The sequence below is a fragment of the Suncus etruscus genome, chromosome 20 (assembly GCF_024139225.1).
Source record: "Suncus etruscus isolate mSunEtr1 chromosome 20, mSunEtr1.pri.cur, whole genome shotgun sequence".
Lineage (NCBI taxonomy): Eukaryota > Metazoa > Chordata > Mammalia > Eulipotyphla > Soricidae > Suncus > Suncus etruscus.
Genome location: NC_064867.1, coordinates 41,819,812 through 41,837,386, shown reverse-complemented (window position 1 = coordinate 41,837,386; position 17,575 = coordinate 41,819,812). Strand labels below are relative to the sequence as shown.

Sequence of the window (17,575 nt, the reverse complement as noted above, 5' to 3'; positions counted from 1 at the left end):
GAAGGAGTGCCATATTATCTGTGGGAAAAAAACTACAGTATGAACAATGTTATAACCACAGTGTTTAAATAATTTTTTTTTATTTAGAGAAATAACTGATTTTTTATTTAGTAGAGAAATAACTATGCTGAGAACTATCATAACAATGTCAGTGAGTGAGGGATGTAGAAAACTTGTCTTGAATACAGGCGGGGGGTGGGGGAGGGAAGAGATGGGGGCATTGGTGATGGGGAAGGTTGCATGGTGAAGAGAGGTATTCTTGTTATAACTGAAAACAAACTACAATTATGTTTGTAATCACGGTGTTTAAATAAAAAAAGTATTTAATTAAAAAAGAAATCAGAGGGCTAGGGGGTCGGAGCCGTGGCGCAAGCTGTAGGGTGTCTGCCTTGGACATGCTAACCTTGGACAGACCATGGTTCGATCCCCCAGCATCCTATATGGTCCCCCAAGCCAGCAGTGATTTTTGAGCACATAGCCAGGAGTAACCCTTGAGCGCCAACGGGTTATTGTGTGGCCCAAAAACAAAAACAGAAAAAGTTTTAAAGAAAAAATCAGAGGGCTAGGACTTTACTTTCAAAGAACCACACAATATGTATAGAAACATTATGGGACATTCAAAAACTCCCTATTCGTGTCAAAACCTTTCACAACCAACTAGGAAAAACCAGTATGTCTGGGATCCAGGAGCAACTGTTTATTTTTTAACTACTCTTGGTTTTAAATTAATAGAAGGAAAGGATGGAAAGACAAATGGGCATCTTCACAGCAGTAAACACTTCAAATCCAATTATAAAGTGATAGTGTATATGACGTAATATGAAGTCACTGGAAAGCCAACAAAGGATAGGAGAAAAGCATTGCATCCAGAAAACTCATTGGGAATTTGGCTGGACGAGAGCCTATTGAAGCGATAAAGAAAGGAAGAGTGCCAACTCATCCTAAAACTTTTTAAGGATTTGTCTTTTCTAAGTATTTCTTTTTTTCGAGTGAAGTTTTATTCTCTCATAAAATCTAGGAAACATGAAGACACTAAATTTTTGTTTATTTTATTTAGTTTTTTGGTTTGGCTACATCTGGCAGTGCCAGGAATCGAATCCAGGTCAACTGCATGCAAGCAAGGCAAGACCCTACCCACTGTACTATTGCTTTAGCCTATCCATTTATTTTTACTTATAAAATAAAAATATCTAAAAATAAAAATTAAATTAAAAAAATATGGAAAAGTCCTCCTAGTTCACATTTCTACTGTGTGGAAATATTATTCCTCTACTATATTTTTATTTCTACCCACAAAATGAGTGTAATCATTCTATGTCTGTCCCTCTCCCTCTGATTCATTTTATTCAACATGCTATTCTCCATGTCTATTCAGGTATAAGCAAATTCATGACTTATTTTTTTCTAATGGATGCATAGTATTCCAGTTCCATCATTTCTTTATATAACTCATCTGTTCTTGAGCAATTGAGTTGCTTCCAGATTCTGATTATTGTGAAGAGTGCTGCAATGAACATAAAAGCAAAATGTACTTTCTGCAATGTTTGGGGGCCCTTGGGTACATTCCCGGAATCAAGTATTGCTGGATCTAACTAAAGCTGTGATCGTAGGGGGAATGTCCATATGGTTTTCTAAAAAGGATTAATCAGCTGACATTCCCACCAGCAGTGAATGAGAGTCCCTTTCTCCCTACATCTGTGTCAAAAATAACACTAGCTATTTTTGATCTTCTTGATGTGTGCTAGTCTCTGTATGAGAAGACTTGATTTACATCTCCAGCTGATTAATAAAGTGAAGTATTTTCTGTGTTATTTTGTTTTTGTCATTTGTATTTCTTCTTTGAGGAAATTTCTGTTCATCGCTTCCCATTTTGATGGAGTTGGATTAATTTTTTCCATTTATAAGTTCAGTAATGTCTTTTATATCTTAGCTATTAACCTCTTTCAGATGGGTATTAAATAATCTCTCCCATTTCATGGATAGTGTTTGTATTCTTGTAATTATTTCTTTTGAGGTGTAGGAGATTCTTAATTTAATGTATAGCCATTTGTTTATCTTGGCTTGCACTTGAGAAGCTTCTATATATAATGTACTACCATTTGTTTTTCATTACTGTCTATTGAAAGGCAATGATATTTCATCCTTAGAGATAACTCTAGTTTCAATGTCAGAGAGAGTTCTGCGATATTTTTCGCTATGTACCTAATAGATTCTCATTGAGGTCTTCTATCCATTTTGATATGATTTTTGTCTATGAGAGTAGAAAAAAAATCTGAATTCATATATTTTCTATGGTGCAACCAATTTTCCAAATGCCACATGTTGAAGAAGCTTTCTTTGCCACACACCATATATTTTTTTTGTTCATTTTTTAAGATGTAATTGTGTTTGTCTCTAAATGTTCAATTCAATTCAATTGGTCTAGGATCTTTCCTTGTTCATCAGGTTGGGAAGAAAGGGTCCACATACTAACCTAAAATAAAACTCAGAACATAAATAAAACAAGTCCATAAGTTTGACTTTTTCATTTCCTAACACCCTTGATAACATTTTCTTGCCTAATTACTATGGCAAGGATTTCAAATACTGTATTACAAAAGGAGTGAGAAGGACAAACTTGTCTTGGGACTGATCTTAGAAGGCAGGCTTTTATTCCCCGCCCCTATTAAGTATGTTTGCTGTGATCTGGTAGTCAAGGGTTTTGACTGTCTTGAGGCAAGTTCCTTCAACTCCAATTTTATTAAGTTTCTATCATGAATGGGTATCATGAATATCTATTGCTTTCTCTGTTTCTATTGATAGGATCATATAATTTTTTGTGATGATACAGTATATTACATTGTCTTGCATATTATTATCCTAATTCCTCTTGGTGATGACTATGGTCTTTTGTTGTTGTTGTTTTTGTTTTTGAGCCACACCAGGCAATGTTCAGGGGTTACTCCTGGCTATGAACTCAGAAATCGCTACTGGCTTGGGGGACCATATGGGATGTGGGGAATCGACCTGTGGTCCATCCCTAGGCTAGTATGTGAAAGGCACACACCTTATCACTTGCGCCACCACTCCGGTTCCACGTATGATCTTTTTGATGAGTTGTTGGATTCAATCTGTTAATATTCTGTTGAGGAACTTTGCACTTATTTTTATGAGGGATATCAGTCTGTACATCTCCTTTTGTGTGCTATCTGTCTGCTTTAGGTATAGGGTGAGGTTTACTTGATAGAAATTTGGGCGCTGGGGAGATAGTACAGCAGGTAATTTGCTTGGCTTGCATGAGACTGACCCAAGCTCAATCCTGATCATCCCATTTGGTACCCAAGTGCTCCAGGAGTGATTCCTAAATTCAAAGACAGGAAAAAAAGAAAGAAGAAAGAAAGAAAGAAAGAAAAAGAAGAAGAAAGAAAGAAAAGAAAAAGAAAGAAAGAAAGAAAGAAAGAAAGAAAGAAAGAAGAAAAAAAGAAAGAAAGAAAGAAAGAAAGAAGAGAGAGAGAAGAGAGAGAGAAAGAAAAAGAAGAAAGAAAAAGATGTGAGAGAGAGAAAGAAAGAAAGAGAGAGAGAAAGAAAGAAAAGAAAGAAAGAAAGAAAGAAAGAAAGAAAGAAAGAAAGAAGAAAGAAAGAAAGAAAGAAAGAAAGAAAAAGAAAGAAAGATAAAGAAAGAAAAAGAAAGAAAGAAAGAAAGAAAGAAAGAAAGAAAGAAAAGAAAGAGAAAGAAAGAAAGAAGAAAAAGAAAGAAAGAGAAGAAAGAAAGAAAGAAGAAAGAAAAAAGAGAAAAAAGAAGAAAGAAAGAAAGAAGAAAAGAGAAAGAAAAGAAAGAAAGAAAGAAAGAAAAAAAACCTAAGCACTGTCAAGGGTGGCTGACAAACAAAAAACAATTTTTTTTTTAGCAAAGTTTCTGGTTATTTTTCAATTTCCTGAAAAAGCGTTAAGATTGGTAATAGTTCTTCTCGAAAAATGTTTGAAAGAACTCAAATGTGAATCCATCTGGGCCTGTGCTTTTGTTTTGGGGTAGATTATTTTATTACCATTTCAAGTTCTTCAATAACAGTAGGCCTGGTCAGATGTTCAATCGCATCTTGATTCAGTCTCATGAGATAATAGCAGTACAAGAATTTATCCATTTCTTCTAAAATTCCTTATAGGTGCTAGAGAGATTTTCAAAGAAATTCCTCAGGTTTTGAATTGCACAGGAAATCTTTGGATATTTCTTTTCATTTCTTTTTTTGTTTTTTTTTTTGGGGGTTTTTTTTGCCACACCCGTTTGATGCTCAGGGGTTACTCCTGGCTAAGCGCTCAGAAATTGCCCCTGGCTTGGGGGGACCATATGGGACACCGGGGAATTTAACCGCGGTCCTTCCTTGGCTAGCGCTTGCAAGGCAGACACCTTACCTCTAGTGCCACCTCACCGGCCCCTTCTTTTCATTTCTAATTTGGCTAAGTAGGGCTCTCACTCTTTCATCCTTTATGAGTTTTTGTTTTTAAAGAAACAGCTCTTTGTTCCATTAATTTCAGATTCTAATTCATTGATTTCTGCTCTAAGTTTTTTTTATTTCCTTCCTCCTACTTGTTTTGGGCTACTTCTGTTACTGGTTTCCCAAGTTCTTAAGGTACACACGTTAGGTTATTGTAGACCCTTTCTTCTCACCTGATGAATATTTGCACAGCTCAGAAGTTTCCTCTTGGGGCTAGAGCGGTAGTGCAGTGGTAGGGCATTTGTCTTGCACATGACTGACCCAGGACTGACTCTATTCCATCCCCAGAGTCCCATATGGTTCCTCCAAACCAGGAGCAATTTCTGAGTACATACCCAGGAGTAATCCTTGAGCATCACTGGGTGTGGCCCAAATGAAAAAAAAAAAAGAAGTTTCCTCTTTATTGTGTCCTATAATTTCTCACAGTTTGTCACCTTTTCCTCATTTGACTTATTTCTTCACTTCTGTTATGTTTAACTTCTATTTTCAGTGCATCATGGTCTAAGAAGACAGTTGATAGGATGTCCATCCTCTTTATGGAGGTATGTTTTGTGGCCCAGCTTCTGAACTATTATAGAGAATATTTCATGTCAACTGGAAAAAAATGCATATTTCTTTTTTGCAGATTAAAACCCCAATATATGTCTTCCTTCAAATTCAGTATTTCCTTGCTGCGTTTTGCTTGATATATCGAGTGGTGTTAAATTCTTCAACTCTTGTTGTCATGCTAATAATAACTTCCTTCTTCATATCTATCTACAGTGGTTTTGAGTATTTTGCTAGTTCACTTTAGTATGACGTTTGCCTGACGAACATATCCTTTGATCATTAGAAATGTCCCTCTCTGTCTCATAACATTTTTTAGTCCTGGAACCAATGTTGTTTGATAGTCAACTTGGCCTTTTTGGGGGACAGGTGGGCGGGGTGTTAGCTTGAAATGTTTTGTAATTTTTGCTTTAAATTTCCATTTACCCTGGCTGTTCAAGTGTGTTTCTACTAGGCAGCAGAAGGTTGGATTCAATTTTCAAATCTCTCCTGCCATTCTATGTCTCTTAGTCATTTGGTGCAATTAGGCCATTGGCATTGAGTAATATTATTATCATACATTTTATGCTATCTTTCTGTAGAAGTTTAGCATGTTTGTAGGATTGTTCTCATACTAAAGTAGTCCCTTTGATTTTTCATGTAAGGTTTGTCTTGAGGCTATGCCTTTCCTGAGCTGTTGTTTTTTGATGAGTTGTGTATTGTTCCTGTCAATAAAAGTAGGGGTCTGAGGAAGGCAGGGGCTCATTTTTCGGTCTTCTTCCACTGAGCTGCGCTCCATCTTAGGAGCAGAAAGCTTTTGTGGTTTGAATTCCTTGCTTGAGCACTGGATTTCCTGAACCCATTCTTGCACCTCTTCACTGTGTGAATTATTTCCTGTGGATCTCTACAACTAGGACTGTTTCCCCTTTCCTAATCGGACAGGGGAATGGGAGCTGCCTTTTCTTTCTGGGAACTCGGTGGGAATGAATACATGTCACTGCACTTTCATAAACCAGAAATTTCATTTCTTGACATCAAGAACATAAGCACACTAAGCCCTAAATAATTATATTTTAATAATAGGAACAATATGGAACAATCCAAATGTTCAAAAACTGAAAAATAAAAAGAAAGTTGTGGTGCATTTATGCAATGGAATACTATTCAGCTATCAGAAAAGAAGAAATCTTGCAGCTCGCTACAATCTGGACAGTAGAAAGCATCATAATAGGTTAATAAATCAGAGGAAGAACAACAAATACTAAGTGATCTCTCATCTGCATGATACAGAGAAACAAAGCAAGGGAATAAACAGTACTGAATAAGGACTTTGGCCTCTGGAAAAGTCTTGGCCTCTGGCTGCAGAAGTGAGATTACCAAGCTGTGAGAGGAAAAGGTGGAAGGAGGAAGAGGAAAATCAGAGGTATTATAAGAACAGTGGTGAGGTGGTGGGCACTTCGATGACACTGAAGGTGCACCAACTTTGTAGATCAAAGGTATAAAGTTAACACTAACTCAACCATTTTATCAAGATTATAACAAAAAGTAAAACTATTTAAATAAAAAAAATCAATATAAAAGAAAAAAAGAATATAGCAGTACTGTTAAATTTTGAACACACATCTTTTGCCCCAATAACCATACTTTGTGAAATATAAGATACATTTATTATGGAAAGCAGAAAGAGAAGAAAAGAGGAGAAAAAGGGAGAAGGAGGAGAAGGGAAGGGAAGAAAAGGGGAAGAGGGGAGGAGGGAGGAGAGGAGAGGGGACAGGAGGGAAGAAAAGAAAATGGGAGAGAAGGGGAAGGAAGGGAAGGAAAAGGAGGGGAAGGACATTGGAAGGGAAGGGAATGGAAGTAGCTGACCTGGGTTTGAACCCTGGTATATCATTGGTACCCAAACCCTGCCAGGAGTGATCCCTCAGCAAAGATTCAGGCATAAGCCCTGAGCATGGTCCATTGTGGAAGAAAAGGTGGGATGGAACAAAGAAGGAAAGAGAGAGGAAGGGAGGGAGGGAGAGAGGGAGGGAGGGAGGGAGGGAGGGAGGGAGAGAGGGAGAGAGGGAGGGAGCGAGGGAGGGAGGGAGGGAGGGAGGAAAGAAGGAAGGGAGGGAGAGAGGAAAGAAGGAAGGGAGGGAGAGAGGAAAGAAGGAAGGGAGGGAGGGAGGGAGGAAGGGAGGAAGGAAGGGAGGGAGGGAGGGAGGAAGGAAGGGGGAGCGAGGGAGGGAGAGGGGAGGGAGGGAGGGAGTAAGGAAGGAAGGGAGGGAGGAAGGAGGGAGGGGGAGCGAGAGAGGGAGGGAGGGGGGAGGGAGGGAAGGAAGAAAGGAAGGGAGGGAAGGAGGGAGAAAAGGAAGGGAGGGAGAGAGGGGGGAGGGAAGGAGGGAGAAAGGAAGGGAGGGAAGGAAGAAGGGAGGGAGGGAAGGAGGGAGGGTGGGAGGAAGGGAGGGAGGTAGGAAGGGAGAGAGGGAGGAAGGACAGAGGGAGGGAGGGAGGAAGGAAGGGAGGGACAAAGGAAGGAAGGAAGGAGGGAGGGAGGAAGAAAGGGAGGGAGGGAGGGAGGAAGGAAGGGAAGGAGGGAGGGAGGAAGGAAGGGAGGAAGGGAGGGAGGGGGGAGGGGGGATGGAGGGAGAGAAGGAATGATGCACTGATAAGGATCTCGCTTATCCGGTATTAATACTTACGAAGTCTCAAATCTTTCAACAACATGATACCAGTACCTGAATACTAAGGTAGAATGGGACACGTTAAGGCATTATGGGACACATTTGAGTCCAGAAATGGATTCTAATACATGTGGAAATGTATTATATGGCATATCTCATTTTCTCAAAAATAGTGAAGATACCTGACTCAATAGAGGGCAGACGACTGCTCCTCACTGACTTCTTGGCTTAATTTCCCCATGAAACAAATTCAATTTTCATCTAGTTCCATGTCATTTCTAATAACCTTGAATCAAAAGAGCCTAAAAAAAGAAAACAACCTGATCACCAACAAATTATGCCATTCTGACTTTTGACATCAGAATCCCCTGAGACCAGTACCAGCTCCAGAAACTCTCTTCTGATATAATGGAATGTGCTGGAACCTGACAAAGCATGGCCAAGGGTCAAAACCGTGGTCATCAGAATGCTGTCTTATTCCTAATGGGGAGCTGAGCAGAAACAAGTTTGTCTTCATTCCTAATGGGAAAGTAGGGGAATGATAAAGTTGTGTTCTAAGTGTTCCTTCTATGATCGTTCCCACAATGAAGTTACCAGAGCTTAAAGAAATCATAGAAGAAGGAAGAGGAAGCCAATTCTAAAGATGCAATGACTTACGACTGATTAACCTTTACTCTGGAAAGCTGAACCACTTAGCTGGGTAAACTAACAGAACTAGATAGAGAGCCAATGTCAACTCTATAGAGTGAATCATTCAGTGGTGAAAAATAAGAACACAACATTAATACTTCTCTACCGCCATTCTCCACAAACTACTATTATAACAAGTCAGGCTTTATCCAATATGTTAATAAATAAAACAAATAAAAATTAAAAAATGAAATAAAAATAACTTATTTCCTAGATAGACAGATGTAGCTATATTAGATAGATAGACAGATACATGATAGATAGATAGATAGATAGATAGATAGATAGATAGATAGATAGATAGATAGATGATAGATAGATAGATAGATGATAGATAGATAGATAGATAGATAGATAGATAGATAGATAGATAGATAGATAGATAGGTCAGTAGATAGATCGGTAGATAGATAGATCAGTAGATAGATAGATGGATGGATGGATGGATGGATGGATGGATGGATGGATGATGGATGGATGGATGGATGGATGGATGGATAGATGGATGGATGGATGGATGGGGTGGGTGGGAAGGTAGGGGGGTGGGTGGGAAGGTGGGTGGGTGGGTGGGTGGGTGGATGGATGGATGGATGGATGGATGGATGGATGGATGGATTAGATAATTAGACAGAGTGTATTGATAAAATCCAAGTCAAGACCTTAGAAGACAGTCTAAGACTTTAGAAGACAGAAACAAAAGTTTCAAGCAAAGAATGCAAAAGACATTTTCTGAATTCCTTTGTATTCTTTCTAAATATTTTCCTCAAGACAACAAGATTTGGCTGAATATACTTTACTAACTCCAGTTCCAATGAATTTAAATGAAAATAATGAAAAATTATAATCAAGCATTACTACAGAATACTGTCGAAAATACTATGCCATTCAGGAAACAATGCCGATATGCAAATAGTCATCTCTGAAAATAAAAGCATCATTACCTGATAAGATCTGGCTCTCTACCCTCGTTCTTAAAAGATACCAGAAGTAGTGTCTCTCGAGTTACAAGATCATCCAATAGGTTTTGTCTTCGGTCTCCTTCCAGCTGTGTTCTGCAAATAACTTGTTAAGGTTCAGTAGTGGGTGAATGGCCTCATTTTAGCTATTTGTGATTAGGTGGATTCTTCAAGTCAGTTATGATTTTTAAGACTTTAATCCAATGTATCTCAACCAAGAGCCAAATGGTCTCCTGTGGGTCCCCTAGGATATCCCAAAGGGGAAACGAGGCTACATAAGAAAATTTAAGAAATGGGGGGTGGGGGGGCATGGCACAAGATCAACTGGTAGAACAGGGAAGAAAATGTTCATTTTCTTCCAGTGTCCTACACTGAAATTATAATCTCTGTTAGTAAAACAATCTGATTCAGTTATGCTTTGTTTTTTGTTGTTGTTACTTTTCTTTTTAAAAGAATCACAAGTTACAAGTAATTGATGGTTGGATTTTAGGCATATAATATTCTACTTCCAATGCCACCACCAATACTACCTTACTCCACCAGTATCCCCGTGTTCCCTCTCACCTACCTCAAATATCCACCCTGCACATCTGTGCCAGCCACCTTAATAGATACTGTTTTTTGCTTTTGCTTTTTGTTTTTTGGGCCACACCTGACAGCACTCAGGGGTTCCTCCTGGCTCTGTACTCAGAAATTGCTCCTGGCAGGCTCAGGGACCATATGGGTGCTGGGGATCAAACCCGGGTCTGTTCCAGGTCGTCCAGGTGCAAAGCAAATGCCCTATCGCTGTGCTATCTCTCTGGCCCTTAGAGTTTACATAGTTTGAGTCCCATGCTTCTAATGTTGAGTTTACAGTTTGGATTTATAGTATAATACTCTCCCACATTACCAGTATATCCCATCTCAATCCTGTTCCCCTGTTATTTTCTCTTCTCATTTTCTTCCTCCCCTGTTCGATTAATTTTCTTCTCTGTCAAAATATAGATGTCAGCATATTCCTAGATATTGTTTAAAAGAGGGGTAGAGGAGAAATATAAGAAATTGGCAGAATCTAGCAGAAAAAAAAATGCAGGAAAAAAAACCCATGACCTAGTTAATCTAAAATGTTCTTGATAGTTTTGCTAGCTATAGAAATAACTATCTAGTAAAAGAATTTCCCCAGTGTCAGAAAAATATTAATTCCCCACACCAATATTAATAGCTTTAATTATTTAAGAAATACTAAATAGGGGCCGGAGAGATAGGTTGGTTCGAATCCTGGCATCCTATATGGTTCCCCATGCCTGCCAGGAGCTAGTTCTGAGCAGACAGCCAGGAGTAACCCCTGAGCACCGCTGGGTGTGGCCCCAAAACAAAACAAAACAAACAAAACTCAATAAATTCTGTCAACATGTCAGACTGCCATACTTCTCTACCATTGCTTTCTCATTTCCTAGAGTCAGTCAGTAAGTATCCCATCTTGAAAGCCATGTAGTTACATCTGTCATTGTAAAACAATATGCTAAAATGTTTTCTCTGAATTAATAGAGACCAAACATTAGCTTTCTGATCCATAATGCCAGTCAAGAATAAACAACGGGCCCGGAGAGATAGCACAGCGGCGTTTGCCTTGCAAGCAGCTGATCCAGGACCAAAGGTGGTTGGTTCGAATCCCGGTGTCCCATATGGTCCCCCGTGCCTGCCAGGAGCTATTTCTGAGCAGACAGCCAGAAGTAACCCCTGAACACCGCCGGGTGTGGCCCAAAAACCAAACAAAAATAAATAAATAAAATAAAAGTGCAGTTATCTTTCGTACTTAAAAAACTAAATAATGAGCTTCCATATGAGGCAGCAATATGGATCCTAGAAATATATCCAAGAGGCCCAAAACATAATACAGAAAAGGCATCTGCACTCCTATCTTCGTTGCAGCACTATTCCTAATAAAGAGAATTTTGAAACCATCCAAGTGACTGAAAACATGAAAACATGGATAAAGAAACTTGGTACACTTACACCACGAATACTACTATGTAGCTGTTAGAAAAAAATGATGTCATGAAATTTGCTTATATCTGAACAGACATGGAGAATATCATGCTGAGTAAACAGGTCAGAGAGAAGGTCAGATCTCACTCATTTTAAGGATACTAAAAAACAGCCCATTGGATGAGAATAATACCCCCCCCCCCCAAATAATGAGGGTGGGGTAACAAGTGAAGTTAAGACAGAGAAGAAATCACTATGATACTAGTAGTTGAAAACAATAACTGAACAAGAATTGGGTACTGAAAGGAGGTAAATTAATATGCATGATACCCTTTTAGTAACAATATTGCAAAGCATGGTACCTAAAATAAAAAATAGGGAGGAGAGAGAGGAGAGAGAGAGAGAGAGAGAGAGAGAGAGAGAGAGAGAGAGAGAGAGAGAGAGAGATATGAAAGATGTCTGCCACAAAAACAGGCTGGGGAGTGAGAGTGGCAGGAAATGAATATTGGTGAAGAAGGACGTGGGTTGGGCATTAAAATTCTATTACTGAAACTCAGAACCATTAAATTTTTTAAGTCTATATATTACAGTGATTCAATAAAAATTTATATTAAAATTTTGGCTCTTTTGTATCAACTACTGACAAGAAATCGTTAGAAAGTTCCTACTTTTTGTTTTTAATAGAAAGTGTTATTTATTCTCTGTTACCTGGGGTCATAGAACTAGTCAGAAGAAGTAACAAGATTAGGGGTCGGAGAGATAGCATGTAGGTAAGGCATTTTGCCTTGCATGCAGAAGGATGGTGGTTTAAATCCTGGCATCCCATATGGTCTCCGAAGCCTGCCAGGATCGATTTCTGAGCATAGAACCAGAAGCAACCCCTGAGCGCTGCCAGGTGTGACCCAAAAATCAAATAAATAAATAAATAAATAAATAAATAAATAAATAAATAAATAAACAAATGTAAGAAGATTCAAACCAGCAAATACTCTTTCCATCACAAACCCATCTGATAGAAGAAATATTCACCTTTGACTTACTTGAGCTAAAGTCAACACTGAAAAGATAGGAATGTTTTACATATGAAAACACATTTTTAGGAGTCAGAGAAATAGCACAGTGGTAGGGCTTTTGCCTTGCTATGCAGCCAATCCAGGAAGAACCCAGTTCAATTCCTGATATCCCATTTGGTCCCTCAAACTGCGCGGGGTGATTTCTGAATGCAGATCCAGAAATAACTCGTGAGCGCTGCCAGGTATGGCCCCCCGAAAAAAAATCAATTAATCAATATATAAAGTTAAAAAAACTAAAAGAAAAAAGAAAATACATTTTTATCACAAACTGTATAACCTTATCTTCAATAGAAGTTTTTATTTTAAAAAAAATATCTAGCTTTTTATAAGTTATAAATGTAAAAAAATATTCTGAATAATTCTATGCACATGAAAAAAAGTCACACAAAATAAATAAATTCTACAAGCTGAGATGAAAGACTGAGATAACGACAAAGCAAATGTTTTCTTTCTACCACCTCAAACAGCCAAATCAGTGCAATGTCGTTATTCTAGAAAAACAGTAAGACAAAGAAGAAAATTTCAAAATATGTACAATCAAGAAGAAAAACGGTGTCAACATTTAATTTCTACTAATACAGTCTCTGCAGGAAAAAACAAATCAATCTGGGCTGGAGCTACTGCACAGAAGTTCCTGGTGTCCCATTTAGTCCCTTGAGCATTACCAGGAATGACCACTGAGCTCACAGCCAAGAGCAACCTCTGATTACTGAGTGTGGCCCAAAAAACTAATAACCAAACATGCAAATCAAACATTCAAACGTCTGGAAACTCCTAAAGATTCTAAGTTCCAAATTGTCATAACCGTTGTCTTTTAAAGCAAGCACCAAGTATCTTCAAAGCAGTCTACACAAGTAATACTGCATTGATAAGAAGCATGAGCTTTGGCCCTGGTAAGGTTACAACCAAACTAGTTAATTCCTTCAATATGTCTTGATTTGTCATCCCGGGCACCATAAAAGGTGCAACAGACACTTACAATAGAAATCAAGATCACAGGCAATATCTTGGAAGCCTGGCTGTCCTCAAACTGTGGAAAAATCTGGGTGGCCAGTGTCCTTCCTTTCTTAAAATAAAGATAATTTTTCCTCCCACTCTAAGAAAAAGATGGAAATGTTTACACGGATACATCTGATGTGTTGACACAGCTCTTAGCAATAAGTCCTTCAAAAGGGCAAGCTTTTCCTTCAGATTCTGCAACAAAGCTCTGATTGTCACGGTAAGCTGAAAAGAAAAGAATACAACCTAATTATGTCAGTTCAAAGGTGGAGGATCTCAAAAAAATATCACATAAGGCAGTCGTTTTACATACTATGATTCAACCGGGAAAGAATTAGAAGAAACACCTAGTGTTGTGAGCTAAACGGGCACCTCATTCAACCACCGACCTAGAATGCTTGTGTCCATTCTACATGCTGAGCCGTTGCATATCTGAACACTGGTAGTGACTTGAATGTATGCAGCAGAACTCTGTTTCCTGAAAGTGTACGCCCTAATCCCTACATGTCTACCTTGATGCAAGGCAAGAAATCGTTCCCCAGTATTTATTCACGAAAGAAATCACAGTGGCCTTAACCATTTTTAAGGTTACAAAATGTTAAAGCCACTGCCATGCCGGCCAATTTCTAAACACAGCAGCATACAGAAAAAGCACTGAAAGGTTTTGTACCAACATGTATTTTTATAAACCATCTGATTATTTTGCAGAGAAGAGTATTATACTGATAAAAAATATGCCAGACAGAGAAGGATAGACAGAACGATAGCACAGATTTGTGGGCTGTAATAAAAAGAAAGATAGTATGATAATAATAGCCAAAGACAATAGAGATGAGGGCCAGGAGGACTAGTCCATGGTAGAAAGCTTTCCACAAAGAGTGGAGGAGTGTAGTTAAGCCAAAGATAGGACCATGCTGGCAATGATAAATGGAAAATCATCACTCTGGATAAGAAATATGTGATGAAAGGAGGTAGAGTCATATGCATGATACTCCTTAAATAACAATATTGCAAATAACACTATCTAAAAGGAAAAAAGGAAGAGAGCGAGAGAAGAGAAATATCTGCCATAGAGGTAGGTTGAGAGTAGTTTAGTTGGGGGAAGGTGGGAGGGAATGTGATGAAATTGGTGGTGGGAAATGTTCACTAGTAAATACATGGGTGTTGGACATTATAGGAGTGAAACTCAATTATAAACAACTTTGTGATTATGTATCTCAAAGGTGATTCAATTAAATTTATAATAACAATAACTAAAGAGGAAAACAAAGAAGTTATAAATGTCAACCAATAATAAACAAGTCCAGAATCAGGAAGGAAAAAATGAGAAACAGAGAGAACCCACATTGATTGAAACAGAAATGAAAGGAAAGGAAGAATGTCAGAATAGACATCACAGAAATTAGAGATTATTTTGAAAATCTCTATTCACCAAAGAAGAGAATCTATAAGAAAAAGATAAATTCCTAGAAATCCATATCCTCCTAAGACTATAAACAAAGAAGTTACGGAATACCTGAACAAACTTATCATTGTCAATGAAATTGAAATTGTATTAAAAAGCCTCCCCCAGCCCCCAAAAATGACCTGGTTTTTTGTGCACTCACAACTGAATTCTATCAAAACTTTAAAAGAACTACTGCCAATCATTTTCAGGATCTTTCATGAAATGGCAGAAACAGAAACACTCAGTTTCTAAGAAGAAAAGATTAGTCTGATACCAAAAGCGGACAGACAACACACACACACACACACACACACACACACACACACACACACACACAAGAATTCCCAGATCGATAATCCTAATAAAAATAGATGCAAAAATCACACACACACACACACACACACACACACACACACACACAAGAATTCCCAGATCAATAATCCTAATAAAAATAGATGCAAAAATCCTGAACAAGATACTAGTGAATCAAATCCAAAAACTCAACAAAAAGAACACATACCATGAACAAGTGGGATTCATCCCTGGTGGAAATGTTGCCAAGTTTAATCACCATAAAATAGCATGGTGAGTCCTCAGAAAACTTAAGAGTTCAACTGAAAAATGAAAGCTTACAATTTCTGCAGCCTAGTTGGAACTGGAGGATAGCATGTTGACTAAAGGAAACCAGAAGAAAAAAAAACACACACAGGATGATCTCACTTATTTGCAGCATAGAGAAAAACTGGATGACAAAATATAAAAAGTGTAAGTGGTATGCCTAGATGGCCCTGACCCCAGAGTTTAGGGAGGAGAAGTATAGGAAAAGGAAACAAATCAAGAAGGGAAAGACAGGGGCCAGAGCTGTGCTGCAAGCATAGGGCATTTGCCTTGCACACACTAATCTAGGACAGACTGCAATTCAATTCCCCAGCATCCCATACGGTCCCCCAAGCCAGGAGCGATTTCTGAGCACAGAACTAGAAGTAACCCCTGAGCATCACCAGGTGTGACCCAAAAAAACAAAAAAAGAAAAGAAGGGAAACACAAATGTACGGAAATGGAAGTTATGACAGAATAGGAGTCAGGGCTTTATGGAATAATATGGGAGTGGTATAGCTATATATTCAACGCAAAGAGTCAGCAGAAGCAAAAACATAAGATCTAATCTGTAAATACCAAACTCTGTAATCTATCTATCAAGGTGGTAGGCAGGAGTTGGGACAAGAAGTGAGGAGATGGGAACATTGAAGGAGGAAAACTGACACTGATGAAGGAAATAGTGTTGAAATATAATGAAATTAATAAACTTAACAAACAATAACTTTGAAAATTCTAGTTCTTTAAATAAAAAAAATTACCTTTAAAAATATATAAAGAATCAATTATATTACCCTCAAAAATAATAACCTCAATATGCTATTTTGTTTCTTTAGGTTTGTTTACCTTCATTTTGTTTTGCAGTAACCCGGCAAATATTCTGCCATTGAGTTGCAACTCTAATCTCAAATCTCAGAATTCTCAGTGGGATTTTCAAATTAAAACAAAAAAAGCAAACACGCAAACATCAAACGTTTTCAGACCCCCAAAGCTTTCAAAATCATTTCAAGTACTAACTCCAACTGTCTTTACCTTGGTTGTAGTTTCACCATTCCTTTCATACCGATTCCGCTGCTGAATTTTCTCAGCAATCTCTTGTGCAATTTGACAGGTAGAATCATACACTGAAAACCTAGGTCAGAGAAAAATAAGAAAAAGAAAAATACTCAAGTTTCTTTATAAAAATTATCTGGGAACTAGAGAGATAGTACAACAGGTAAGATGCACTGCGTAGCACACAGAAAACTGAGTTCAATCCCCAGCATCACGTTTCCCTGAGCATCAAATGCACAACCAGATGTGAACAAAAAAGAAATAAATAAAAATAGAGAAAGAAATGTCTGCATTATTTAAGTGAATTTTTAATTTTATTACAAAATAACAGAAGAAGGCCCGGAGAGATAGCACAGCGGCGTTTGCCTTGCAAGCAGCCGATCCAGGACCAAAAGTGGTTGGTTCGAATCCCGGTGTCCCATCTAGTCCCCCGTGCCTGCCAGGAGCTATTTCTGAGCAGACAGCCAGGAATAACCCCTGAGCACCGCCAGGTGTGACCCAAAACAAACAAACAAACAAAAATAACAGAAGAACTAATAGTAAGACTTAAAAAAGAGCAAGAAGTGGCATAGACAGGCCAGGGCACTTGAACAGCACAGGCTCTCAGCTCTTCTTTTTCTCTCATTGTATTTTTCCCTCTGCTTGCCTTTTCCCTTTCCCCTCCCTCTTTTTCCCCTCTGCTCTTTCTCAAAGGGCACCTGGTCCTGCTACTCTGGACACAGTGGCTGCAGCCACTCAACTTGAACATTCAATTCTATCAGTGACTATGATCCCTGCCTACCCCATGATCCACCCGCCATATGCAATTTCTCCTGGCTGTCCTGTACCTGGAAGGCTCAGCACCAGTAGCCATCTCTCAAACACAAAATCATATGCACATTAGTGTACCATTACAACAATCTAACCCTTCTGCCCATTAATCCCATTATTTCTGGTTCTAATCTCTTGCCTCCAATACCTCCATAATTGTCCTGTTGGCTAAGGAGGTCACTAGTTATTTTCTTTTATGAACACTGAAATAACAGGGTTAGGGCACTGACAGTGGTAGAAGAAAGAGGTTATGGAGAGTAATGGTGTACAGAAAGATAAAGAAATAGTTCAAACCTCAGCCAGATGGGAATCTAAATCTCAA

General features: G+C 38.5%; 1 protein-coding gene across 1 annotated transcript in view; it reads right to left on the bottom strand.

Moving 5' to 3' along the window:
* Positions 1-17,575, bottom strand: part of STX8 (syntaxin 8) — a 251,919-nt gene that overhangs the window by 226,694 nt on the left and 7,650 nt on the right. Inside the window, exons 2-4 of the mRNA XM_049766333.1 lie at positions 16,423-16,522; positions 13,477-13,571; positions 9,292-9,402 (exon numbers count right to left, since the gene is read on the bottom strand). Of these exons, the coding sequence (XP_049622290.1) occupies positions 9,292-9,402; positions 13,477-13,571; positions 16,423-16,522 (306 nt within the window). The remainder of the gene's footprint in view (positions 1-9,291; positions 9,403-13,476; positions 13,572-16,422; positions 16,523-17,575) is intronic.